The following is a 16,530-nucleotide window of genomic DNA, read 5'->3' as shown; positions in this document are numbered from 1 at the left end:
ATCTGAAATACCACATATCTGAAAACAAACTATGTCCATCTAATCAAACAAGTACCTCTAGCAAGGCTTTGTCTATTGTTGTTGATGATCTTTCTCACTGGAAAGAAAGGAACTCTTCTGACTGAGAACTATCTGCTGTCTAAGCCACAAAATGTGTCAACAGATCAAAGAAAATTCTTCACTGAAAACCCCAAGAATAATCCCTACCTATCTTCTGAAGTATTCCTTAGAAGAAAGGTGTATTAATGTATTTGGATTGTATTCAACAGTGAGCTAGGACTCAATTACAGAAAAGGTATCAAGGACATCAGGGTTGGACTGAACTATGCCCCTGCGCCCTGCTTAAGCTACACTACCCTCTGATCCAGTAGATCTCTTCAACTTAGGTCCAGCAACTTGAATCAAGCCTTCTGATCCTGAAGACAGATGTGCATCGGGTCTGTGTCAGCCCAAAAGGTACACACACAATGGAGAGACAAGGAAAAGATCCAGTGGGGATCTTTTGCTGCCACTGACAGAGTTCCCAGCAGAGAGATATCAAAGCCGAAAATGGCTTTTCTAGGCCTAACCGATCCAATTATGCTCCAAAGTTCCCACAAGCCATGTTCCCTGTACCTTGATCTCTCCACTCTTGCAAAAAAGTCCCAGATTTGACACTGCAAAGACTTGCCAGCTCTGACAATGAACAATCTGCAAATCTGGCCCATGAATGTTCCTTGAAGGTCATTCAGCACTCCAGTTTTGGAGCACGTGCTTCAATATGTACTTGGCACAAGCTGTAGAAATAAAAGCCGTTCACTGAGCTCCTCACAGGGCAGAGACACTTAGATGAGTAGCTTATGCTTCCTAAATTTTGGTATGTGCTTGGGAGAACCAAACTGATCAGAACATCTGATGGATAGCGCAAAAGAAAAGTAAAAATGTGTTAATGAAAAATGAAAAGGAAAGGTATCTTTGCAGTCAGGTATATTACCACTGCAGAATGAAAAGGTGTATGCCTGCCCACCTAGATTAGCTAGAGGAATGGAGGGCATGCAAGTGCCCTTGGTGCAAACCCACATGGGTAATACAGCAAAGTGCAGAAAAAACTCCATCTCTGAGTTCTTGTGACTCCAGGCCACCCAGAATGCGAATGTATGTGTGGAAAACATACATTCTGAAGAAATAACATGAGAGGAGACTCAATGACATTGAAAGAGGGAGGAAGAAGAAAAGAAAAGCTGTGACAAAACGAGCTTTTCTGGAAAAAGAGAGACTCACATAAAACTAACATTAAACTTAATATTCTCACAGCATCAAGACAGGTTAGAGAATTCTGAAAAGGACTTTTGGACATCTGTGGCACGAAAAATAAAGGGCCATAACTCAAAATAAGAAAAAAAAAGTATGAACAAAGCCTTCACTTCATTTTCAGTGAAGGCAGCGAGAAAAGAGATATTAAAAGAAGTAATAGGTGATGACCTAGAGGAGAAAGAAGTCTAAATATGATCTAAAACAAAGAGAATCTGTATTGAGAAAGGCAGAAGCATCCACATCCACAATATATGACCTGCATCCAAAACAGCAATTTCAGGACTTAAGTGTGATAGCAAGTACTATCCTACTACAAACATGAACTGTCCTATAAAGATATTCAATTAGGGTCTTTCTTATCTTCACCAAACAGCAATAAAAAGGAGATCCATGCAGTCTTTCTACTCATCATCTAGGAATACTAACCTAATCTGAGAGAAGTGCTCCAATAGCAGGAATAGGCTGCAATAAATTCCTTGTTAAAGTGAAGTGCCATTATTAAACAAGATTTAATATCTATTTATATATACCCAATTAAAAGAGGGAGGGGAAGAAAACCAGACTTTTTGAAAGTCATGAAAATCAGACCTGCCCTTGCACTTCTAAGCTGAACTATGTGAAACAAAATCAGTACTGTATTATGGATCTGATCTTACAAACTAGCTTTTATGCTATTCTGATCACGCTATTTTTGTAAATAAGAGAATAGTTCTAAGAAAAATAGATCTTGAATTATGTAGTTAACAGGAAATCATATTTAATAGAAGTTTTAGAAAAGCGCAGATGTCTGCAGGATCAGGTATTTAAAGGTATTTCTGAAATGATGCATGTTTTCAAGTGAAAATCTTACTTTGAGAGATTGAGCAGTATCAGCATCAGTGTCATAATAAAGTATAACATTGTTTGCCATGTCAAAGCTTTCACGAACACCAAGGTGGTAGAATAACGATGGCTGTTTGGAAATATCACTCATATCCACAACTGCAACATCTGAAATGAGAAAGGGAGGGGAGAATAAAAATAATCTTAAAATCAATTTCTTACGTAGAATATAAAATGAATCCTAAAATTACACACAAATTTGGGCAGACAAAATCAATATAGTCAAATGAGCAGCATTTTTTCTCTTGATGCAAGTGAATTTTACCATGTATGTTAAAGAACAAAACTATACTCAGGAAATTTTCACACTGTTAAAATAACTGTGAGGCACTTTACAAATTCTGCTTGAGGTTATGAAATCACTGCATCAGCAATACCTCAGGTGAAGAAGCCATCTACATTTTCTCTCTAAGCTAGACCTAACAATCTGAAAGCCCAGTAAAATAGAAAGTTCCAAACCTTCACGTGGAACTTCTAAGAACAATAAGGTAGCAGCAGCAAATGCCCAGAATCACACAAAATGCCTGAGGCTGAAAGGACCCCTAGGAGATCATCTAGTTCAACCCTGTTGCTCAAGCATCTACAGCACATTTCCAAGGATTGTGTCCAGAGAGCTTTTGAAGATCTCCAAGGATGGAGACTTCACCACCTCTCCTTGCAACCTCCTCCAGTGCTCAGTCATCCTCACAGTAAAGAAGTTTTTCCTCATGTTCAGATGGAACTGCCTGCCTTTCTCAGTTTGTGCCTGTCATCTCTCATCCTATGGTGGGGCATTACTGAAAAGAGTTTGGAACCATCGTCTTGATATCCTTCTCTCAGACACTTAAACTCATTGATAAGATCCCCTCTCAGTCTTTTCTTCTCTCAGCTCTCACAGCCTTTCCTCATAAGAGAGATGCTCCAGTCTTTTCATCATCTTAGCAGCCCTCTGCTGGACTCACTCCAGTAGTTCCACATCTCTCGTGCTGCAATGCCCAGAACTGGGCACAGTAGTCCAGATGTGGCCTCACCAGGGGAGGGGGAAGATCATCTCCCTCGACTTGCTGGCAATCCTAATGTAGCCCAGGATACCATTAGCTTTCTTGGCCCTAACAGCATGTTGCTGGCTTATAATGGAAAGCTACCAGACCAAGCTTATCTGAAGAGGCTGAGGCTTGGAGAACAGGAAATTCTAAAGAGTAGAAAAAGAAACAAGTTGTGAAAACTGAGTCTTACAAGCCATCAGGATTATAGTGTTCAAGGTGGTGGTAGTGGGAAATGGGGGGATTCAATTACAACTAGCCTGAGCAAGACTTCCGCTGAGCTTGGATAGTACTGCAATCACAAATAGATGTATAAAATGTCAGTGGAAGCTGACCTAACCAGAGACCTAAAGAGAAGTAACGCATGCCATGTAAAACAGCTATGAAATACAGGCAAAATATCTCAAATTCATCATTTGGTTCTGATCTAAGCCTGAAGACCAGCACAGAAAAGAAGAGATAACTGGAGAAGGGATATTTGTGCTGTTTTTTTCCTTGATCCTTTTATCTTCCATACTACCTAAGAAAAATTTATTTTAAAGCTTTTAAATCATCTATATCTTCGTGACTACCTGCTTTCACCAATACAGGAGAGATGGATGAATTTAAATCGTTGGATTTAAATAGCACTCTCTACGAAAGTATTCATAGCACTTGGCAGTTACGCCACAGGGGAATCTGAGGTTCAAACCAGATTCCAGAGACTCCGGGCAGCTAAGCAGTAAAACCACATCTCTGAAAGAGGAACAGGGAGTTTCTGTACCTTTGGAAAATGACAGAGAAGGTGGAAATAGTGAGACAGAATCGGTAAGGTTGAAAGGGACCTCTGGAGATCATCTAGTCCAACCCCCTTGCTCAAGCAGGGTCACCTACAGCATGTTAGACAGGACTGCATCCAGGCATGCAAGAAATCAAAAATCAGTCCTAATGTATAAGATTGAAACATAGCAGCCAGCAACCATGGCTTCACCAGCTGCACATCACAAGCATCAATACCCCATGCTCAGTATGTAGGTTCTTGGTGAAGCCTGTGATGAATATATATTCCTGTACGGTTATACAACAGCGTGGATGACTTCTTCAAAAAGTGTTTGTGCAAGTGCTGACTGCTTCCTACTGCTTATGGAATCTGAATGTTTAGTTACACATGCAAGCGTATTTTATCATCTGGCATGTAAGAAGTGAATTTTCGTAAAAATATTCTTTTTTTTACCTCTCTTTTTTTCAGTTGCCATAAAATCTAACAATTTATTAAAATGCTTCTCCAGGAGCTAGCAAGAGGTTTGTAATTTGATTCCACTCCCAGACCCCATCAGCTGCAGAGATAGAGCTTCTGTTCGCATGCCGTGCTACCACTAAGGTAGGCAGAAGTTATCAAGTTAGATATAGGTGGAGAGATAAGGTTAGAAATATCATGACTGGAAGGAGAGGGAGGGCAGAATGGACAGAAGGGGAAGCAGAGACCATGGGTCACGTGAAGGAAGAGGTAGCAGCGGCAGGTGGGCATATGCCTGAACTGTGAAACTGTTCACGTGGCTAAGATCTAATTGGCAATATAAGAAAGCACCCTTCCCCCCTGAGGAACCTCAAATCCTGCAACACCTCCCAATCCTCCTTTCAGTCCATGTTTAGCTAGTTCTGCATAGTATGTGCAAAATTCTTGGTCCACTGCAAACTGCAGAGTCAAAGAAACTGAGTGGGCCTCAAGCAGTATATCCTGGCTCCATATACCTATGAAAATCTGGATTATGCAACCCTCTTCCCCCAAAATATTACAAAATTATTTTGGAAAACACAAGTGATCTATAAAACAAAAGCATAGGTAAACTAACAGGCAGACTTAGAATCAAAGGAAAAACATCTAGGAAAACATCTAGGAAAAAAATCTAAGAACTTGAACTGCATTTTAGCACTTGTATAAACTGCTTTGTGGGAGTAGAATGTTGTGAAATCAAATCAGCTTCTTGGTGAGAGAATTTAGACATGTGCATGTTGCACACAGATAATGCATTTTACAATGCCATGTGAGCGACGATCTGTAACAGAGTTCATTGAAACAAGGCTATAAGCAGCCCATCGCCACACAAATAGTGGTCTACAACTGAAATTTATTTTCTATTGACTGCTGCTAGGTAACAATGTAGGCAGCATCAGGAGCACATTAAATGGACGTAAGAACAGAAGCAAACATCTGCATTAGAAGGGAAATTATTCATCACTTACCTATTCATTCACACTGCTAAAGGGAGATTTATGAGAATGAGCTTTTCTTGTTTAGCTACACTTAATTAACACAGGTGTGTATAAAGTAAAATAAAATAAAGCAAATTGAAGATTAGCAGAGGAGATGGAAGTGGTATCCCAAAAACATATATGTGAGTGGGAAAAAAAAAAAAAAAAAAAAAAACAGGAATACAGTGGAATGGCTCCAGTCTGACAGAAGGCTGAAACAGAGCATCAGAAGTGCTGGTGGATGTGGACTAGACCAGTGATGCGACACTGCCTTCCCTGGAGACCTCTTCAGGCCCTCCTCCAGAAGGAGCAACGGGATGCTTGGAGCAGTGAAGGAGGTCTAACCACAAATGAGCTTTAAAAATGTAGAAATTAAATATAATTCAAGTGCAGTGGGCCCAGGAGAGGAATATAACTTCAAGTGGAGAAAAGATGTTCAGCAATAAATGCTTATTTAAGTAAGAAAATTGCTAAGTCGTGGCCAGTGCACTGTAGTGCTGATGGGACAGAATTAAGTGCCACTCATCCCTGGGTCTAAACATGCTCCCCAGTACTACATCTCTCTTTCTGAGGCATGCAGTTTTGTGAACTGCTCACTGAACAGAGTTGATATGCAATACTACAAATACCTCTGCCTTAGTTGTTCGGCATTTTGTTTATGATTTATGCTAATATCTTTCATCTCCAGTTTTTCAAACATGGGCATGCGGCTCTGTACTTCAACCAGGTATTTAGTAGCGTTGCCAAGAGGTAAGAATCTCCTTATTTACAAAATTCCTCAGATTAATGAAATAAATACACTAGTACCTGCTTAGCAAAGCTTGGTTTTATGAATAGAAACAAAAGTTAATCATACTTGATTAAAACATTAACACACACTTGACAAAAATCCCATCCTCCATGTCAGAAGAGCCTGTTCAACAGAATATACTTCCAGCCTTCCCTTTCCACATTTATGTTCAACCTTCTCCACCGATATGCATGAAGAAAGAATTCCTATAGGCTAATGCCAACTTTGATCAAATTTTCTGATGAATAAGGAACTTTATGCAATAATACAATATTTCACATAGGTCTAAAAGATCAATTGGTATGTTTCCCTATATTGAGGTGGGCAGAGAAAGCAGGGGATGGTACAAATCTTTTGCAAATAGGCCTCTGTAAAAGCAGAAGGCTTTCAAGTATAATACAAAGATCTTTAAACAAATTCTCTATCACCATTCCCCTTGTGGATATGTTTTAAAATTGCACAGAATCAATTCTGGATACTTCTAGGACAGAACTTTTAAAGTATCTTCGTTTTCTGTAGTAGAAAATCACATTCAAATAACACACACATATCAATGTGCCCTACCTCTTTCTTCTCTAAATAATCAAATCTTGTTCTCTCATGGCTGTGTACGCAACTATTTTCATCCTGAAAACAACTCTCTAATTTATTTTAATTTAATTTAACATTAGTGTGTCTTTAAATCAGACAGTAGAGATAAACAATTATGACAACTGAAGTGAAGATTAGGGATTTAGCTCAGTTAGAGTATGGTGCTAATAACGCCAAGGTCACAGGTTCGATCCCTCTACGGGCCACTCGTTTGAGGGTTCGACTAGATGATCTCCAGAGGTCCCTTCCAACCTTACCAATTCTATGATTCTAAGATTAGAGACCATTAGCTGTAAAAAAGAAGAACATGAAACTAATAAATAACAGGAAAACATTACTATACAGGTTAAAAACAGGGGATTTAATTCTCTATTTGGAATGCAGTTGAAAGTGTCACATAGTTTAATGAGCTAAGTAACCCACAAGTTTTCATGTGACTTTCATATGATTTATGATATTGTTAGCAACATCAAAAAGAAAGCTTTGGCACTAAGTTTCTGGATTTGTAAGTGAAAAGCAGTAAACAAGAGAAAATGTACAATAAGCCTGAAAATATGCTGGAAGTTAAACAGAACCTAGGATAGTTAACAGAAGAAAAAGTCAAAGTCTGTACTGCTTTTAACATCAAATCTGATCTCATGCTTAAATCAAAATTCATCACCATCCATCCAGCCTTATTTGTATGGAAAGCAAGAATCTCAATTCGTTATTATAGAATCATTATTCTTCATCATTTAGACTTTTAACATAACAGATAAAACCCCCAAACATAGAGATGGAAGCATTGTTGAAGGAAAACAGTGCAGAACTTTGCCCCTTGTTACTAACTTACATCCTCAGAATGGTTATGAAGCTTCAGATTATTATTGTTATTTTTCCTTTAGATTATTGGCTATTTGGATTTATGTCCTTCATAGCTACTGAAGAAACAAACATGCTATGCATTAAAGCCATGGGAGGAAACTATTAAAATTATTCTTCAGAAGAATGCCCCTGAAGAAAAAATCATCATACTATCTTCAAGAATCCATACCTTATGGATGAACACTCCTCAATTTTTTTTTTTTTTTTTGGCTATATGACTGCACATTTCTTTAAAAGAAAGAACATTAAAGTTTTTATTTGTTTGTTTGTTTAATAGGAGAACGTTTTTCGTAACGCTTGACATGTATTTGAAACCTAGGAACCTTCTGCAGTTTGCACTTTACGCTAGAACAAAAGGCTCAACAGTCCTCAAACCTCCCAGCTTCAGCACAACCCAGTTCTCAGAAATGGGGAGAGGGGATAGGTCTAGTGAATGAAACACAGTAGTAACTACTAATGTAACAGTATGCTGAAAAAGACTACGTTAACAGTTCTACTTCCTAGATCCTAAACGCAAGACAGCATTACAATAAACCACTGTTGACACCCATGATGTTATTATGGCGCTCTCGGTGTATCGAGTTGCATTAAAAAGAAAGATGCACCACACACCAGAATGTATGAACTCTGTTCTTGTCTCACCTAGCAAAACAACCCAGAAACCAAAACCCCCAAATGAGGCTCCTCCAAAAACCAATATTATCACAAAGGCAAGCACAAGGGGGGCAAGTCAGACCTTTCTTCTGCATTTCTTTTGTCTTGTTTGCCAAATCTTGCTCTGGAAAGCAGTCTCAAATCCCTCACTATTAAGTCATTCTACTCTCCATGTGAATACTGTTAATATTGAAGAAGTAATTTTAACTGTGTGTTAATTGAGTATTCTTGGCTACTGAAAGTCTGCTGCTAAAAAATTTCCTGAAAGGATCAGGCAAATCCAGAGTCCCATTGCCGCTAGGAAGCTGCAAAACTTTACCTTTCAGATGAGCCTTTCCATTACAGGACGCACTGCTAACTGGAACAATTAGAAATACTGTTTTCCTCCACTTAACACATAAATACGCTAATACTGGCAGTATCCCACCTCCAGAGACAAATCTGGAAACAGCTGTTTAAAGCAAAATGGTCCAGATGTCATCGCACAGGTCTGATCCAGCTGACTCACCGCCTCTGCTCAGAGGAGCAAGTATATCCCAACACGACCCCACTGGAGCAGTAGGAAGAGGAGTTGACACAGGAGTTTCCTTCTGACCACAGCTGTGTATGGACACATCTTCAGGCATCCACCATAACTTTTATGCAGCCCATAAGCGAATTTCCCCCTTCCTGCATACCTAAAAAGGTTGGAGTGCTCAAATGCATGCACTTCCACTCCTGAGATGATAAAGCTGAAATATGACAAGTTTCTAAATTACTAAAACTGCAAGAACTTATCAAGGAAAGCCCCAGTGTGAATTACACTTGGAAAGCAGAGAAGGAGAAGACAAAGAAGCTGGTATATGCCGCAGCCCATTCTTGGCAAGCACGGGAAGGAACACACACACATCAATGTGATGCAAGTTCAATCCAACTTTATTCCTTTGCCTACCTAATTTATATATCTTTTCTAACAAGCTCATGTATCAACGCGCCTCGCAAAGCATTTCTATTGGTTGTCTAATATTGTCCAAGGGCATCTGCTCAGTTTCTAATTGGCTGTTGTGTTGACTCCCCTTCTGGGTGCACATTCTGAGAGTGATTACAGGCATCTGCTTATCTGCTGCATATCCTGTCAGTGATTTACAGGCATCTGCTTATCTGCTGGGTTGACTCCTCTTCTGGATGCATATCCTGTCAGTGAATACAGGGGTCTGCTTATCTTATCTTCTTAGTCCTCTTGCCCTCAAGGAATCCCTCCTTGGTGACTTTTGAATGGCTTGTTGCTTACCTCAGTTCTTTATAATCCTGCAAGATAGCCAAGGCCCAGACACAGGGCCCCAACACCTCCCCCTCTTTTTTCAAAAACAGAGTCAGCTATCCTCTGCATGGACTGCTGCAGACATTGCAATATACAAGGTAGACATACAAGTAACATCAGAACAATCAATCCCATAAGCATAAATTGATGAACGAGAGAAGCAAGCCAAGAGCTTAAACCTAGCGATTTTAACCAACTTTCCAAGCCCCAACTCTCCTCTCTCAGTTTACTCATCCCATCTTTTAGGTCCTTTATTCTCTTATGGATAGATTCCAAATGATCAGACAAATTCATACAACACATTCCCTCAAACTCCTCACACCCATGCCCATGCGCTAATAATAAAAAATCTATAGCTGCTCTATTTTGCAATACTGCGTGATTTACGCTGGCTACGTCTTGAGATAATTGATCTAGAATGTCGGAAGTCATGTTAAGTTCATTTTTTGTCCAACAAGCTAACTGCTTCAACGTTGTCATTGCACGCGCTGCTGTAGCCCCGGGAAAAACCATGCTCATTAAAAGAGTTCTCAGATTACTCCAAAATTTAGGGTCTCCCACTTCGCTACAGTCTAATTGATGCAATTCTCTTTTCTTCTGACGGCTCCTTTGACTATCTGCCCACTGTATCACTGTCGACACATTTGGGTGAAATAATGTTAGTTTCCCCAAATAGCATGGTCCCCCTTTCGGTCCTGCTGGTACTCCGTTCCATGCCCTATCTCCACAGATCAAAAAGATTCCGGGCGGCAATCGCCGCGCTGGCTTATCAGTTAGATTGCATTTGGAGTATGTTTGTCCCATTACTTTGTCTGCTTTCAATCCCGACTCGACAGACGCCCATGTTTTACTGGGCATGTCAAGCTCTGTACTTAGGGGCTCAAATTGCACCCATCCTCCGTTTCTTGTGCCATTTGTGGCATTTACGCATCCTAATAAATTTAATTCTTCTGGGGGTGACCGCAATGTGTAGTTTAGTTGTTTTATAATCTCACACTGCCACCCACCATCTCTTTGTGCATCAGTCAAACCCGGAGTTTTCAGCGTCTGGTTGACCGTAGTAAAGTTTAGACATGTTACATTTCCAATAAATCCTTGAAATTCTCCCGGTTGCCACACCGGCACTCCCACTAAACAAGTTCGAAATGGATCTCCTGGTCTCTGCAGGCTCAAGCAAAATGATTTCTGACCTGTTGTATTAGCTACGGTTACCCATATGTTTTCTCTCTTATTAATATTCGTTAATGACCACACATGAATCACGCCAGTTAATCCCAACCACCAAACCCACTGTGCCTTCATGTTTCTTTAGGCAACACTTCTGGGTTTGCTTCAGCACCCTGTAATGCATTTGTTGTTTTGGCTTTCTCCTTTGTCAGCCACGGCCGCAGCCACTTGGCTGGTATCCACGTGGTTCTATCCCTGGCAAATTTTCTTGGTACCGATAAGCCGCAGTGCCGGCTATCTTTTCCTCTATCTCCTTTGTTTATTTTTATATTTATTTATATATTATTATTATAAATTATAAATATATTTATAATCACAATTATAATATTATAATTATAAATATATTTTTATATATAATTATTATTATTATTATCGTTATTTATCTATTGGTTCCCATGTTGGTCCGTCCACTCTTTATATAACTGGCATGGCCGTAGGAGTGAACAGAAACTCTCCCTCCAACTTAGCATTCTCTATAAGGCCCTTGTAACGCGTAACAGGGTTAAAATTCAGGTCATGAGGTGGCACTGCCTCATCTTTGCCTCCCTTCCCCGCAGAGCCTAACAGTTCCCTCTCCTTGCCATGCACCACCGATTGCAACCATGACAACACCCCATCCGGATTTATCCCTTTTGTCCCGCGACCCGCCCCACAACCAACCGCCAAACCCGACTCAAATTTGTCGATCTGTCTCTCAATGTTCTCAGCCCCTTCTACAATTGAGTTATGGGCAGCCTTATATGCTGCCTTTATGTCCCTTCGTCCCGATCCCTGATCGAGGTGTTTCATCTGGTCCAATAAGGCAGTCATCTTGTCGGCTTGGCCGCGGAGTTCTTGACAAATCTCTCTCAGCTGCTCTTGGTCCGCTGGCTCATCGTCCGGCAGCGGGACCTTTACTGGATCAATGTCCATATTCGCCGGGGGAGCGGTACACGCCGGACGGTCCTCCCCTTCCCAGGGTGGTAAATCATCGTCTACTCCCCCCCAAGCCTCCTTCTCGGCTAGGGAAACAGGACAGGCATGCAGGGGACACTTGAGGTTATAATTGTCAGGCACCCTCTCATACTGAGGTCCCGAGCCACTCACAGCTGTCCATTCTGAGTCTCCCGAGCCCTCCTGCTCCTCATCAGTACTTTGTACGGCGCTGCGAATGGCAGCAGCAACAGCCGCTTCTCCGTGCAACTGTTCCAGCATCAGTCGGACCGGTCGGTAAATCTTTGCTAACGACCGCGCCTCCTTAGATCCCACTTGCACGCTCTCCCACAGTTCTTTTCCGACTCGTTCCCATACTTCCAGCTTGTATACTTGCGGGGCTTCTGCTATAAGCCCCTTTCTTCGGGGCTTATACAAATCACTTTAGTAACAAATCAGTTAAGTCTGATTTCGTTATCTGTGTGTCCGTTTTCTGAGCCAACTTCAACAGGCTCTCTAGTGTTGCTTGTTCTATCGCTGATGCAGCGACCCCCATCCTGCTTCCCTGACTCACCGGTCAGTCGTGGCCACAATCCGCCTTTCTTCGGGCGCCCAGCTACTGTCGCTGGCTATGCAGGATCCTTGCCCGCTTACGGCTCCACTACTACCCCAGTTGGTCTCTGAGGATCACGTCGGGGTCATCAGATGCCGCAGCCCATTCTTGGCAAGCACGGGAAGGAACACACACACATCAATGTGATGCAAGTTCAATCCAACTTTATTCCTTTGCCTACCTAATTTATATATCTTTTCTAACAAGCTCATGTATCAACGCGCCTCGCAAAGCATTTCTATTGGTTGTCTAATATTGTCCAAGGGCATCTGCTCAGTTTCTAATTGGCTGTTGTGTTGACTCCCCTTCTGGGTGCACATTCTGAGAGTGATTACAGGCATCTGCTTATCTGCTGCATATCCTGTCAGTGATTTACAGGCATCTGCTTATCTGCTGGGTTGACTCCTCTTCTGGATGCATATCCTGTCAGTGAATACAGGGGTCTGCTTATCTTATCTTCTTAGTCCTCTTGCCCTCAAGGAATCCCTCCTTGGTGACTTTTGAATGGCTTGTTGCTTACCTCAGTTCTTTATAATCCTGCAAGATAGCCAAGGCCCAGACACAGGGCCCCAACAGGTATACATGCTTTTCCATGTACAGATCACAAAAGCAACTTATACATCTTCCATTCAAACCAGTGAGAGAATTCCGAGCAGCTGGGATGGACACGGGGACAGGCCTTTTATCAATAGCTGTCCTGTAGGTGGTGAAATTTGAGGTCTAAAGAAGCCAGCAGAGTAATCCAGCTTGGCAGAAACACAAGCCCGTGCTAATGGAAGGGAAGTGGTAATGAATACAACCAGCACAGTGACAGTACACAGAGCCTGAAAACATCTTAACATAAGTAAGGTATACCAGAAATATTTTAAGTATTTACTTTACTCATAATCAGAAACTTGTTCATGAGTTCAGTTCTCACCTAAAATCTTTTACCTTTTGGATTTCAGATACCAACCTTTGGGCTCGAATATTTGGAAGTTTTTTTGTTATCTTAGTAACATATCACATTATAACATTCACTACAGATTCTCATCCAATAAAATCCACCCTTAGAAGAGGGTGAAAACCAGACAGCCATCCAAAAGACTTAAGGGACAGTGCTCATCCCTAGTCTTTGTAATTCTGCATGAGTACATATTTCATACAAAGAATTCCAAAACAGGGTTACATTCAGACCCAAATGCAACTATCACTCCAGCATGTGTTGTTGTAACAACACTGTGTTGTTACTTTGCAGTTGCACCCGGACACCACATCTGTCATCTGTCCACTGGTACAGAGAACACACATTAAATATAGAACCACAGCATATATTTTTCAAGCTTCTGTGGCATTTACTGCAATTCAGGAGAAACTAGTAACTAAATCTACTCATTTTTCTAAACTATGATAAAGTATTCATGCCACATTTATAACTGATAAAAATCCTTAAAATCAGAACAACCAACCTGTTCCAAAAAAATTACAGCAAGCAAGAAACTACACTTTAGTTAAACGGAAGTTAATGAATTAGAGTAGGTAAACAGTACTGCCATTTCTAAGGGTTGATTTGGAATCAAAGTTCTGATTTCTTTTATTTGCTTTTGAGTTTCTAATTCATTAGGCTCATCAGTTCAAGCTTTCACTTTTTTCCCCTAAAATCATGTATTAGGAACCTTCTGTTGTTGTTGTTAAATGGCAATGAATGTTCCAACATTTTTGCATTCCTAAAGCAGAAGCTTTCAGAAACATTTTTCCTGTAACTAAATTCACAGTAGAACTGTAAGTCTGAAACAAGGCAGAGCGCTATACTAAGAATGCAGCTCTACTTACCCAGAAAAACAACTGCATCAAGAGCATATGCATGCTTATATTTTTTAATATATTTTTTTTTAAAAAGTACATCAGACTTTGCCAAAGCAGAAGATAATATGTGCACTTTCAAAACTGGTGGGGAAAAGAAGAGTTAATGCAATTAATACACAGTACACCCAAACTGAGAATGCAGCTTTCACGCTTTTCTGCAAGTATGAAGCAGAAAACACTGCCTGATTTGAATAGTGAAACACCTGAAAATATGTTATCATTTAGAATAGAATTTTCTGGTCTCTTGGTTTTTCTCTGCTGGCAGTTTAGGGGAAAAAAAGGAAACAAAAAACTGATCCGTAGAGAATTTTTATTGCAATACTGACTTGCAAAATTTAGGAAATAATTCACTGTAAGCGGCATATGCCTATGCTTAGAAGTTGCTTAATGTTTTCCTTGAAAAAAATTTGTTTTCAGTCCTTTTTTAGCTTTGTCAGTCTTTGCTTCAGGTTTTTTTTTGTTTTGTTTTTTAATAAAAGATTTAATTAAAACCTACTCAGCTATATCTGAGACTATGTTGGGGAACATATTTCTTTGGCCCACATTAAACATTCTCTTATGCCAAATTAAGAAGCCTTAGTGCTTCCACGCACTGAAAGAGAAATTTCAATTTGTCGTAAGAATCAGGCTATCTGGAAGCAACTCTGGCTAGCTGCATGAGCCATGGCTCAGACCAAAGCTAAGACTTCAGCACTGACTTGGTCAGAACCATACAGAGATCTTTGTTCACTGGTGAGGCAGTAATTTCATGCGCTGCGCACAGTCAACAGGGAGACAGAAAAAGTATTTCTGGTGCACAATCCATCTGCTCTCTCAGAAGTTTACGTAGAATGAGACAAACTGCACGTCAGCAGTGCCTACTTCTCCCCACTGGCTACGCAGGGAGTCACAGGCAACTGCAGACATGCACACTAAAGGTGTTCACTGCCATGAACCCCCCACAGAGCCTTGTTGCTCTGCATAATTTTATTCAGCTATTAACATATGTCAGTCAACAGTGACAATACCTCAGCAGGTTATTTCCCTGCAGGTATTCCCATCAGTTGACCAACACATTGGTGGCCAACGCAGAAGGACTGTTGCTCTTTCTCATCAGTACTCTACCTGCAGGCCCAAGGAAAGGACTGCCCCCAACGCTAACTCAGAGCTAAGATTTTCAAAGGAATCTCTAAGTACCTTGTTTTCCATAAATTGGGTGCTCATTTGTGAATCCCAGCTTATTGACACTCCCAAGTATCAAAGCACTGACTATAACCTCCTGGTCTTCAGATGAAGCTTATACTCAAGTTCAATTCTCTGTAAAATTACCTTCAAATCAAATATAATCACTGCATTTTCCTGTTAGCCAGTGAAATTCATGCTAGACTAGTAACAAACTTTACTCTTTTCTATACCATAGCTTATGACACCCTGGGAACAACACAGGCTCAAATCAGAGGGAGATAACTTACACTCGGTATGAGACAGTAAATGTATGAAATCCACATGCACTGTCACTGGAAACTCCCCAAGTACAAACCTTTGCACATTCACCCTCCCCTGAGGAAGGACTGTAAAAGTTTTCCCACACTGGCACCACAATCCAAGTCACAGGTCTTTAGTTACCAACCACAATCACATCAGATGGGTCCTGACTAGGTCTGCACACTGCTAATAAATTATTTCTAAAAATTGACATGTACAAGAGATCATTTTTTATACCACTTGGTGGTGTAAAATTATAGTCCTTATGCTCCCAGGTTAGAGAGAAATTAAGAGAGAGACTTCATCAGTTGGATCTTAGCCACGTGAACAGTTTCACAGTTCAGGCATATGCCCACCTGCAGCTCCTACCTCTTCCTTCACGTGACCCATGGTCTCTGCTTCCCCTTCTGTCCATTCTGCCCTCCCTCTCCTTCCAGTCACAATATTTCTAACCTTATCTCTCCACCTATATCTAACTTGATAACTTCTGCCTACCTTAGTGGTAGCACGGCATGCGGACAGAAGCTCTATCTCTGCAGCTGATGAGGTCTGGGAGTGGAATCAAATTACAAACCTCTTGCTAGCTCCTGGAGAAGCATTTTAATAAATTGTTAGATTTTATGGCAACTGAAAAAAAGAGAGGTAAAAAAAAATACTTTTACAAAAATTCACTTCTTACATGCCAGATGATAAAACACGCTTGCATGTGTAACTAAACATTCAGATTCCATAAGCAGTAGGAAACAGTCAGCACTTGCACAAACACTTTTTGAAGAAGTCATCCACGCTGTTGTATAACCGTATTTCTTGAGTGCCAGATTTGACCGTGTGTAATGTAAAA

The 16,530-nt window shown here is 40.7% G+C and overlaps 1 protein-coding gene across 2 annotated transcripts in view; it reads right to left on the bottom strand.

The window, feature by feature from the left end:
- MAP3K15 (mitogen-activated protein kinase kinase kinase 15) overlaps positions 1-16,530 on the bottom strand; it is an 86,434-nt gene that overhangs the window by 53,048 nt on the left and 16,856 nt on the right. For both annotated transcript variants that reach the window (XM_062600803.1, XM_062600794.1), the window contains exon 2: positions 2,144-2,283. In XM_062600803.1, the coding sequence (XP_062456787.1) occupies positions 2,144-2,266 (123 nt within the window). In that variant the 5' untranslated portion in view covers positions 2,267-2,283. The remainder of the gene's footprint in view (positions 1-2,143; positions 2,284-16,530) is intronic.

Source organism: Rhea pennata, chromosome 1 (genome assembly GCF_028389875.1).
Source record: "Rhea pennata isolate bPtePen1 chromosome 1, bPtePen1.pri, whole genome shotgun sequence".
In the NCBI taxonomy this organism is placed as follows: domain Eukaryota; kingdom Metazoa; phylum Chordata; class Aves; order Rheiformes; family Rheidae; genus Rhea; species Rhea pennata.
The sequence above is the reverse complement of the archived record's forward strand: the minus strand, read 5'-3'. Positions and strand labels throughout refer to the sequence as shown.